We start from the raw sequence: 12,246 nt of genomic DNA on the forward strand, positions 1-12,246 counted from the left end.
ATGTTGTGGCTTAGCCCGTCTATACCATCCCTGGTTCTCGTTTAGAAGCACAAATTTCTTTTGAAGAGTTTTTTTAAACTCCTCCATCCTGGCTCTGACTAACCGTCCTGGGTTTGTTATTTTTCACTCGTTTCCTCGTTTCTCTTTTGCTATTTAGCCTGAGCTTGCATCTAACCACCCTGTGATCGCTGCTCCGAAGCTTACTAGTACCTCTATGTCCTTCAGAATACCTGCATTGTCCCTTAAAATGAAGTCAATGTCGTTTTTTATTGTACCATCGGTGCTTTCCCTTGTCGATTTCCTATTCTTTCGTTTGTAGAAAAAATGTGTTCGTCTGCCGCAGGGAAATCCTATTCGCAAATTTCACCAGTATATCTCCTCAACTGTTTCGGTTGTGTATTTCAAAGTTCCCACGGACGGTTCTCGCATTTTCTTCTCAACAACTTTTGCGTGTAAGTCTGGCGTCACAATTACTAACTGCGTTGTTCCCTTCTTGATAGCTGATTCTATGCCCTCGTAGAAAATGTCTACGGCTTCATCATTGTGGCTAGTTGTTGCGCATAGGCCTGTACTATCTTTTACCCGCATCGCTTGTTTAGCTTAAATTCAGTGACTGCGGCTCTTGTTAATGCTGAAGTATTCTTCCACGTTCCCTGCGATTTCTCTGTGGATTAAGAATCGCACCCCGTGTTCTTTATTTTGTTTTCCTGTGTGGCACAAAATATGTCGGCTAGTCAGCTCGATGAAACACTCAACTGTTCTTTTAACTTTGCTTAACCGGATGACATCCCACATAACGTCAGAGAGTGCCTCTGGTAGTACACCTAGGCTTCCCTCACTAGACAAAGTGCATTCGTTGAACGTTGCCAGGGTCAAGTTCCAAGGGCGTCCTGTCCGGGCCCAGAGATTCTTAGCACCCTCTGCGGTAGTATCGCTGTTCTCACCGTACCTGTCCACAGGTGTGCTACAGTTGCTGGGGAGTGAGGGCTAAAAAATGCCCTGGGAAGTCATAGGAGGTGTCGGCCAACCACTACAACAGGTTTTCCAGATCATTTTCTGGTGATGGATTATTTAATCGGTGAATAATTATTGCAACTTACTTGTGTCGCAGTAAGGGCCATTCTTCCAGCCTTGGAGACACGTCCCGTTGTCTTGGCGACAGGTGCCAGTGTAGATGTCGCAGAACTGCTTTGTCTTGCAGAAGCAAAATCTACTTTGTGTGCAGTCTGCTCCGTAGGAATGCGGCGGACAAGCTGTGAGGTCATGGGAAGAAAGAGAGAAGAAAAGGGAGGACAATGTATTCCTCTTATGAAATATTGACATGAGCAGAGTACACAACTTCAAATACTAGACATAGATGAACACAGTCTATCGTGTTTTGGTGTCCCTCGGTTGGTCGTCTAGGTTGTAACATATGCATGAATCTTGCACCAGCACAATGTAGTAAAACTAAAATAAGTAACCAAAAGAATTAACGGATAAAGCGAGCAATAAAAGCAGCGACGAAAACATATTAAAGGAAGCTTAAACTTTGCCTCTAATTGTGCAAAGCGATAGGGTTATATGGCCCTGTTCGCATGCACAGATGCATGCACGCCGCATGCACTAACGGGGCATGGCTAAAGAAACAAAAGCTTGATGTGGGCGAGTTGGTACATACTGCTAAAAAACTAATCGGCGCTGAAATAGCGACGAAGAAACACGTAACACAAAGCACGGGGCCGAAGTCGGCACCGTGTTGTGTGTTAGGTGTTTCTTCATCCCTGTTTTAGCGCCGATTAATTTTTTAGCTAAAGAAACAGCATAGCTGGTGGCCCCTCTCCCTTCCTCAGAGACCCGGCTGTTGCCCCGCACATGGATTTCCGAACTTGCCACTCAAAACACTCCATGACTTGCAGGCCCGGATCGTTTTGTAAGCAGCCTTTCACATCTGCCCCAAAGGGGACCTCTTTGGCGCGTGCTAGAACTCGCGGCAACCCTCTTCGCGAGCTCGTCGTCTGTAGCGGGAGCTGTTCTGTGCTTGCCCGTTCAGGCGCAAACGCACATCGAATGCATAATAACTGGCGAAGAGAATAGCACGGGAGAGATTGCGCCACGAACATTGGCAGAGTGTTCTCGAAGGTCGAGCTTGCCGAAGCCGGGCGCTCTTTAACCGGCGCACGCGCACGTGTGCTTGGTATTTTTGCTGGGTAAATTTTTGCGAACGCCACCGGACCGAGCCCGAAGAAGCTCCACCGTTGAAAATTCCCGGGCGGCGACAAACTTCCGCTGTTGTTTGTGCTCCATCTTTTGGGGCAGCGCCCTGCGGTTCGGGGGATAGGAATTTACGAGCGCCATTGGGGGACCACGTTTGGAGAGAAAACAAACGCCTCGGCGTTCGCTTCTGTACCACGCGCTGACGACTGAAGGCACCTACCGTGAGATCTACGACGTCGACCAACGTATGCCATTCAAAGGGGAGACAAATCGAGGAAAAATCCCCGGTACTTTATTCCGCTGACGTTCTTTATAGGCGAAAGCATAAGGGGCAGTTGGGATAGTTGGTGACTAGTCATGTTGGGGCCGAAAGCGCTCAACACACAGGGGCGAGGAAATAAATCGGCGTGTCGTCTTTCTTTCTTCATTAGTGCATTGTGAGCGCTTTGAAAGCGAAGATGAAGGCTTAAGCCTAAAAGTCTTTGCTCCAACATCCTCTTCGTGTGTTTTTCAACTCGGTCGTTGCTTTTTTTCTGGCCGAATTACATCGACGGAAAGGCAGGCCACACTTCACACCGAGCCCTCTGTGGCTATCGTGCCCCTTTTATGCCCACGTGCTTTCACGTTCACTTCTCACGCTGCGCGAACCGGGCTCTCTTGTTCCCCTTTGTTGAGTAAATGGAGTATTGACGCACTCGGCTACTGCCCCGGAGAACCGGCTGCAAGTACCACATGAACCCAAATTAGGTTTTTTTTATTTACTTGGTTAGTTAAGGGTTGCCGACTGGTTTTTGATTGCACTGCAAGGCGGCGATAGGGCAGTTTTCGCACGCGGTAAACTCCGTCGACGACGCTGGCTTTGCAGCGAGACGGGGCCCTCAACGCTACGCGTTAGAAGTTAAGAAGAATAACACAGAAAGTATGTGCAAAAGCTCAATGATTGTAGCAAGGCAAAAATAAACTTGACAAAATACGGAGGACGAAAACAACCCAAAAGCTAGAACCAATACAAACAAGACGAAACTGGCAGGGGGAAATGGGAGATAAAGAAAGAAGTAGAAACTTCAGCTAGCCGGTTGGTGGTGCTACAGTCATGAGAAATTTCACAAATCTAAGCAGTGAATTCAGCCAAATATTTATTATGATATTTGGCAAGTAAAATAAGAGGTTTTGGGGCAAATAAATTGATTTTGATAGTCGACAGTCGTTTGACCTTTGCAAGGGTGGGAAAAAGAGGCACTCCAGAGCAAATTATTCACAACAGCGGTAGCTATCACCCAGAGCAGTGGGATAGAATTTGATACACGCACATCAATGCAGGTGCAAACAAGAGAGACTAAATCTGCAGCGGTGGCTTCGGGTTTGATTATAACACCGACAATTTCTCCGCTTGCTTCGGGGAAGCCGTGCAAGAAGATACAAACGGAGGCCGCAATCGGTAACCAGGAAGCCGACGGTTTTTTGTCACGCGTGGCAGTGACATAACCTAGCGGCACATACGGAGCTGGGAAGGAAATTTATGATTCATCTCTGGTGAGCCTTAGCATGGTCGGCATGGACAGCCTCGCGTAGCTTTGGATTCATGCCAAACTGCTTGCCGTCCCCTTTCTCGATGAGGCTGCAGGCCGTCAAAAGCAGCCCTTCCAATAACAACGCTCTACGTAATTCCTTTTAAGTTCCTTAGCTATCACTTCTTCATCTTAGTGTCAACCACGGCGGAATGGTAACACTTCCCTTCTGACTTCCTTTCAGGTCGTTAAATTCTTATGTACACACACACACACACACACACACACACACACACACACACACACACACACACATATATATATATATATATATATATATATATATATATATATATATATATACAGAGAGAGAGAGAGAGAGTTGCAAGAAACAGTTTTTTAGACACAGGTCAAATTTATGAAAAAAAAGGGGATATATATCGAAAAAGGAATGGTTTTTAACGTTTCGGCCGGAGGACCGGCCTTCGTCAGAATATATATATATATATATATATATATATATATATATATATATAGCAAATCACAACACAGGAAAGGAGGGGCTCGTTCAAATATAACAGCAATAAGGCTTGGCAGTCAAGAAAATCTCGGAAAGCAAAGGGGAGAATGTGGTAGGCAACAGAAACAAACAGATAAAGAATGCGGAAAGACAAAGAAAGTAGAAAAAAATTGCCCGCTGGGTGGGATCCTCCCAACCGGTGGTTCCCCGTGTGGGATCCTCCCGAATGGCGGGCATTTTTCTCCGCTTTCTTTGTGTCTCCCACATTTTTTATCTTTCGTGAACCAACCGAATGTGTGAACCGAGCGTCTCGTGAAACAACCGACTGTGCGTCGGTTGGTTCACGAGACGCCGATGGACTGTACCGCCAGTTCTCCTGTGACGCAGACAGGGTGACAGAGTTTCTCTGGACAATGGGTTTGCCGGCTCTCTGTGCCATGAAGAAAGGGCAACACAAAAAGTCGCCGCACGTCCTGGAAAGGTAACTTGTATTGGACAAGTAGACTTGCCTCCGTCTGTAGAAGGAATTCTAAGCTGTGGGCCATGTTTTGTACTGAACCGGTAGAGAAGCCTGAGGGAATGCTCACGATTGTAAGAAAAGAGGCCGAAAGAGTTCACACAGAAAACAAAGAAAGCTGTATTGCATACGGCGTCGATTGCCTTAGTCTCAGAGAAGTAAGTGTAAAAAAACTAGCGCTAGCCCTGTGTGGTGTCTACGTTTGTCGCGTCTTTACCGCGCTACTTAACCATGTTTCACAGTTCGAACCAACTAGCCCACATTTACGCGTTGACAAGTGTTCCTACAGTCTATTAGCAAAGCAGTAGGATGGAGAGTTGGGCGAGTTGGTAAAGCGACATGATTGGTTTAAAACAGCGCGTTAAAACGTCATCACGAAGAAAAGAACCTTACAGGACGAGCGCCGGACAGGACGAGCGCTCGTCCTGTCCGGTTCTTTTTTTCGTGATCCCGTTTTAACGCGCTGTTTCCAACCAACTATAAACAATTACCTCACCTCAGCCAAACGCGACCAGCTCATCGATATTCTACAGCGTTTTCGCGAATCGTTCGGTTCCCAGTAGGTCACCTTGGGAGGCACGTCGACCGTCTACCACGAAATCGATACCAGCACCCACGCCCCACTACGGCAGCTGCCATATCGCGTGTCCCCCAAGGAGCGCCACGTGATCGACGAGCAAGTAGCAGATATGCTTACGCGCAACGTAATTCGGCCCTCTACTAGCCCGTGCGCCTCTACCGTGGCACTCGTAATGAATAAAGACGGGTCGGTCCTGTTCTTCGGAAATTACCGTCCCATGAACAAGATCACGCGTAAGAACACCTACCAGCTACCTCGTATCGATGATGCTTTAGACTGCTCACAGGGGACCGAGTTCTTCTCCTCACTGGGCTTGCGCTCTGACTAGTGGCAAGTGCCCATGGTCGATGCCGATAATTCAAAAACAACGCTCATTACACCCGATGAGCTTTACGAATCCAATGTGATGCCTTCCGGGCTTTGTAATGCGCCAGCAACCTTCGAAGGAATGATGGACAATGTTCTACGTGGCCTCAATGGGAAAAGGGGAAAACATGTCTGTGTTATCTCAATGGCGTTGTCGTGTTTTCGCCAGATTTCAACCCGCACCTGGAGCGCCTTGCAAAAGCGTTGACGTGTCTTACTTCAGCTGGCGGGAAAGTAAACTTGAAGAAGTGTCGCTTTGCTGCTCAGAACGTAACAATCTTTGGCCACTTGGATTCCAAATACGCCATTCTTCCGGTCCCAGAAAAGATTCGTGCAGGTGCAGTTTCCAAAACCGACCACTCTGAAAGACCTGCAAAACTTTATTGGCCTCGGTTCCTATTTTGGCCGAATCGTCCCAAACTTTTCCATCATTATCGTCTCTCTGGCGCAGCTCCTCCTCGGAAACACGGCCATTACCGGCTGGTCTCTTTCTTGTAAAAAGGCATTGGTGGCTATGCGAAGCCTGCTGACCCCGCCACCAATACTGCGCCATTTTGATCCACTTGCACCTACCGAAGTGCACACTGACGCCAGTGGTGCCGGTATAGGCGCCGTTCTTACTCAGTGGGAAGCAGGCTTCCATGAATGCGTTGTTGCATACAACAGTCGCGCTCTGACATATAGGCGGAGCGAACGTATTCGTAACAGAGAAGGAATATTTGGCCATCATTTGGGCTATCAACAAATTTTATGCTTATCTCTGCGGTTGTCCATTAAACGTCATCACAGGTCACCGCGCTCTATGCTTGCTGTCCTCACTGCAAATGCCTTCCGGAAGACTCGGACGTTGGGCTTTTCGACTTCAATATTACGGTATTCGAGTCGTATATCGGTCCAGACGCAACCACAGTGACGCCGATGCTCTGTCTCCGTCACCCGTCGTGTCGGACACTGGTTGTCTGTTCAAAACAGACGCGCCGTGGCCTCTCTAGCCGTACATGATATGGCATTGAAACAGCGTAAAGATTCGAGGATTGCCACCGTCTTGCAGTACCTGTCAAGTCCATCAACAGTTCCAGCATCTCGGGCAATCCGTCGCCAGGCTTCGCACTGCGCAATACGCGACGTCCTGCTCTACCACCGGAATTACTCATCTGAAGACAGGAAGTTGGTACTCGTCATTCCTGGCTATTTGCGTTCCGACTTTTGATTTTACTACCACGCTTACGCACAGTCAGTGCGCCCACGCTGGACTGCTCCAAATGTGTCAGCGGCTCCGTTTGGGCTACTACTGGCGTGGGATGTACACATTTTGATCAAGTATACATCCGCTCATGCACAGAGTGTCAGTGTCGTAATTCTCCTTCCCAACATCCCACGGGCGCATTCAAGCGAATATCGTGCCCAGCGCGACCTTTTGACCGTGTTGGAATACACCTTAACGGTCCACTACCGTTGGATTAGTGTGGCAGTTGATCATGGGGCAAAATATGCGGAAACAGCTGGACTGTCCACTATGACTGCACGCGATGTCGCATCCTTCCTTCTTCAACGTTTTATCGTGCGGCACGGAGCGCCCAGGGAGCTGCCCAGCGATCGGGGACGAGTATTCTGGTCAGAAGTTGTGGAAGCGCTGCTCACTGAATGCCGCGTTGTCCACAGGAAGACTACGTCCGACCACCCGCAAATCAGAGGGATCACTGAACTTTTCAACCGTACCCCGGGCGACAAGCTTTGGGTATATGTTTCACGTGACCATTTGAACTGAGACTTTGTTTTTCGTTTTGTTCGTCACGTACGCGTAAATTACGGCCACGCCGACAACCGCAGGATCCTCACCATTATTTATGCTATACGGTCGTGAACCTTCCTGCCGACTTGACACCATCCTGCCTTACCGCACCCACATCTCGGAATGTGTTCCAGTCTCCGAAATTGCCGAGCAAGCCGAAGAGTTCCACCAACTGCCAGCTCCTTCATGGCAGCGGACCAAGGACATCAGCAGTCTCGCCACGACGACTCTAGTGGAACTCCGACTTACCCTGCTCGCTCTCTTGTGTGGCTATGAATACCATCCACTGCCACAGGGCTTTCAAGAAAACTTCATACTAAATACGAGGGTCCCTACCGAGTCGTCAAAGAAACGTCCCCCGTAAATTACACAGTCGAGGACGTCACTCCTAATACCTATCGTCGCTGTCGTGGCTGCGAGATGGTTCACGTTCAGCGTCTCAAGCCCTGTTACGACCACCCATTGTCCCATCGCCTTGAGTCGCCAAGGATGGCTTCTTCTGTCCCCGAGGTGAGTGTAACAAAGATAGTGAGTGACTGTAAAAGCACCAGACCCGCCGAGCGGGTACGTGTCCAGCTGAAGTGCAGGCGGGCCTTCCGAGTGGAATCAATCCCCTAGTGGGGTACTTGTCGCACGTAGACACACAGCGGCAGCTCCATCGACAGTGCTTCTGCGCGAGATCTGCGCGCGGACCCTAGATATCATTTGGACCCAGAAACGGCCAGACCTCGTTGCTACATCTTACAAGCCCTGCCAAACAATTTAATTATAAAATATAATATGAACTCCCGTTGTGAGGAACTCGGTAAGACGAATTCTCGCTTGCGTTGAACAAAGTGGAAACATTTGTTTGGCGTTCCATAGCCAGAGGGTAACAACATCCGCTTAAGACGAAGAGCCTTAGACGTACTCTTCGGTTAGCAAGAACAACTTTCGGGGTGACCAGCACTGTTTGCGATTTTTGGTAGCGAACAGGGCACTCTTGGTGGGGTGCGGCGGGGTATTCACGTGACAAGAGGAAAAGAAAAAAGCACATACAGGGCTTCGGGATACGGTTTTCTTTTGTTGTTTTTTTGGGGGTGTGGTGGCGCTGCCACGTCATAATGTTCATATTCCGCGGAGTTTCTTTATCAGTGAAAATAAATGACGACGAAATTGGTTCGCTGCTGAAAATGGTATGCGGCGCTGCCAGGTGGTATTTTTCATATTTCGCGGGGTTTATTGATAAGTCAAAATAGCTGACTATCAATTAGTTGTCCGCTGAAAATACCGCAGGTAAATGCCTCTTGCGGGTACGTACAAGTGCATTATTGACACCTTAATGATTAAGGCAGTACTTCTCGGGTCAGATAATTGCTTACAGTATTTAGTTAAATCTGATTTACAGAAAAATTACCGGCCGCTACTCCACTGTACTGTAAACATTATGCGCAGGGATTTCTTCGAGTAGCGCCATTCACCCTTTTTGAAATCTTGGTGCTTGACAGCTGGGACACTCTGTATATATTACGCTTTGTTACAACAGTAGAAAATACTATTTGGCTTAATACGAGAGCTTTTGATTTGGCGATTTAACACGCCTGATCCTTTTGTAGGCTTTCATTCGTTTGTGCACTTTTTACGAGCAAACAACGTAATCATTAACCATACATCTGGTATCTTGTACAAGATACAAGAAGGTAATTTACCACACCACTAACAAAGGGGGAGCAAGACCAGGCGCACAGAGGCGGAAACGGTCGCTCCGTATGCAATTTTGTACGGTTTTTTCCCGCTCTTGAAATTTGTCTAATAAACATGTACCACCTAATTCGTACCAGAGTCTTGCATCCTTAATGGCAAGCTTCGCCTTTGGGCATGTTCTTCGTTTGCATACACTGAGGGACTTTGTTTGTTGGCCATGTTCTTAGTTTGTATACACTGAAGGACTTTGTTTGGGACATTTTCATTGAATTGATCAGTTGTTTTCCCCTCCCCCATTTCTGAAGGAATGTGAAAGGACTCACTCTCGTTGCAGAATGGTCCGTGAAATCCCGTGCCGCAGGAGCAGCCGTAGGGGTCAGGGAGGCACATCAGAATTCCACGGCAAGACTTCACGTTTTTGTCCTGGTTGGTGTCTGAACACCGATGTTGGCATTCTCTGCCGAAATAGTCGTCTCCGCAGGCTGAAATAAAGAAACAAAGTAGAGTTATAACATCGACCAGGGTCATCCCAGGGTTCACCAATGGTGCTTCTAAGCTACTTCTGCTATTCATTCGGAGCGATGTCTTCTGAAAGAGCTCCCTCGCATCGTATCAGTCATGGGCTCTGCGATACATACTGCAGCCCAAGTTGCGGACAAGTTTATGAAAGCTGGCGCGGTTGGTTCTATATCAGATTCGCATCTTGAAGAACTCTGGTTCTACATTACACCCGGTTTTGACTGTAAAATGCTGCCATTTCTTTTGCTCTCTATGTTACAGTACGGACTGTGTCATCCACCTTGTCCGTGGTTACCCAGCGTTAAGGACGCCTGTGCTCTGTGTTTTTCAGCAGAACAACGTGGCTGATAATGAAGCGGCCACTGAAAAAAACATTAAACTTATCCTTCGTTTCCACCGAAACCCAAAGAAGCATAAAATATTATTAGTGGGTATGTTCATACGAAGAAAGGACGCCTCGAGAGTATGTAAAAGTTTTCCAGCTGTGTGTCCGTGTGCACATAGGCGTTCGGCTGCGTCTTTGTATTCGTCCGGGATGCAAGAGGTGCAGCGGATTGAAAACAGGGAATATCCTACCTTCTGGTATTTAAAATGTCACCATTCACGTTTCCATTTCAGTGTCCCTCAGGAGAAAGGAAACAGGTTTCCACTGCTCAAGAGGGAGAACGACGTATCCTACTCGAATTTCCCTCATTCACCAACAGGGGTGTTTTTAAGCCAACAGTAGATACAGTGTGGAAGAGGAGTACTCTTATATGGAAGGAAGGGGGATAGAGAGGGAGGGAGGGTTTCGGGTGGCTTCAAGACAAAGTAAAACCTGCAGATATTACGGGAATTCTCTACTAATATGCAGCATTCTAATATCTCTTGTGTGGTGTTCGTTCTTTGCTGACGAATTTTTGTTTTTTGTGGATTCAGTCCGACCAATTACTCCCATCTACGCTTTTGTAACAAGTAAAGGTGTTGTTTCCACCAAACCTGCCTTTTCCTGTAAATGAAGGACGTTACACGGTTCGCCATTCCCTCTGTTTTTTCTCCTTTTCTTATCTTTTGGTTTCCAGAAGTTTGTCGGGCCTATTATCCCTATTTAGGCTATTATAACAGTTAATCGAGTTATTTCTGCCATAACTGAATTTTTGTGGAAATCCAGGGTGTTACATATCCGCCATTTTAACTATTATGTTTCTATTTTTTATTTCTTGCTTTTTCTAACTGCTGTTCGACAAATAATCTCCCTTCACGCTATTTGGACTATGAAAAGTGGAAATTCTGCGAAATCTGATTGTTTTTTGGTAATGCAGGCGTTAACCGGTTCGCGATTTCGCTCATTTTTTTCTATTTTTCAGATATATTGTTTTTTACAGTTTGTTCCATCATTTGTCCTGATTGACGGCATTATAACGAATAATGGTGCAACTTCCGCCGCGAAGTCGGCATTTTTTCGGAGATTGAGCGTGTTGACTGTTCGCCTTTTTCTCTCATTTTTGTACCATTTTTCATATTTTTTGCTTTTTCAGGATTCTCTCCGAATAATTATGTTCGTTTATGCTATTATAACGATTAAGGGTGGGCTCAAAAATCTGCACCATTGTGGAAAGGCAGGCGTTACACGGTTTTTGATTTTTCTATTTTTCAATTTTTTATACCTTGTTGTTCAGAATTCTGTCCCACCAATTTTCTCCATTCGCGTTATTACCGCAATTAAAGGTCAAAATTCTCCGAATTCTATATTTTTGTTTAATGCAGGGTGTTACACGGCTGCTATTTTACTATGTTTTTTTTATTTTTTGGATTTTCAAGATTTTGTATAACGAGTCATGTACATTTACGCTATTATAACGTATAAATGTAGACTCCAGTGAAATCCGCATTTTTGTAGAAACGTAGGACGTTACTCGGTTCGCCATTATCGCTAATTTTTTCTGTTTTTTTCATATTTTTGGTTTTCCAAAATTTTATCTCACAATTTATGACTGCTTGCGACAGTTTGCGGGAAGAATGTTACAAATGTGATCAGACCCAAAACACGTTTGAGCAGGACGTCGCGGGTTTGATTCCCGGCCGCGGCAGCCGCTTTTCTGATGGAGGCGAAAAGCAAAAGCACCCTTGTGTACGAGATTTCGGCGCACGTTAAGGATCCGCAGGTGGTCAAAATTAATCCGGAACCCTCCACAACGGTGCGCCTCATCGCCTCCGTTGCGTCGGCAAGTTAAAAACTACAATCAATCAATCAACAAGACACGTTTATTTTAAAACCGAAATGAAGTCCATCCTTTTATGACATGACATTGAATATCTATATTAAAATATATATACCTAAAATGCCTCACTTATCAATATGTATTATGTGATAAAACTGTTATACGAAAGCCCATGTAATTTACGTTTCTCAGTAATTGTGTGTTATTGAGTGAAATGTTGACACATTATATTAGATTATTGATACTAAATGCCCTGTTTGCCAACTGTGTGTAGGTGCAGAGGTCCTTGTGTGGCTGTAAAGCATTTAGACTCTGCTCCCGTTCCTGTAAAGGCTCAGGACAAATCAATTATTTCCTGTTCTTC

The 12,246-nt window shown here is 46.4% G+C and overlaps 1 protein-coding gene across 1 annotated transcript in view; it reads right to left on the bottom strand.

The window, feature by feature from the left end:
- The window catches only part of LOC144161548 (receptor-type tyrosine-protein phosphatase epsilon-like), a 106,492-nt gene that overhangs the window by 83,083 nt on the left and 11,163 nt on the right, over positions 1–12,246 (bottom strand). The window contains exons 2-3 of the mRNA XM_077692202.1: positions 9,486–9,644; positions 1,101–1,253 (exon numbers count right to left, since the gene is read on the bottom strand). Coding sequence (XP_077548328.1) covers positions 1,101–1,253; positions 9,486–9,552 — 220 coding nt within the window. The 5' untranslated portion in view covers positions 9,553–9,644. The remainder of the gene's footprint in view (positions 1–1,100; positions 1,254–9,485; positions 9,645–12,246) is intronic.

This window comes from Haemaphysalis longicornis, unplaced genomic scaffold (genome assembly GCF_048455015.1).
Source record: "Haemaphysalis longicornis isolate Haplotype H1 unplaced genomic scaffold, Haemaphysalis longicornis Haplotype H1 scaffold_12, whole genome shotgun sequence".
NCBI classification, from domain to species: domain Eukaryota; kingdom Metazoa; phylum Arthropoda; class Arachnida; order Ixodida; family Ixodidae; genus Haemaphysalis; species Haemaphysalis longicornis.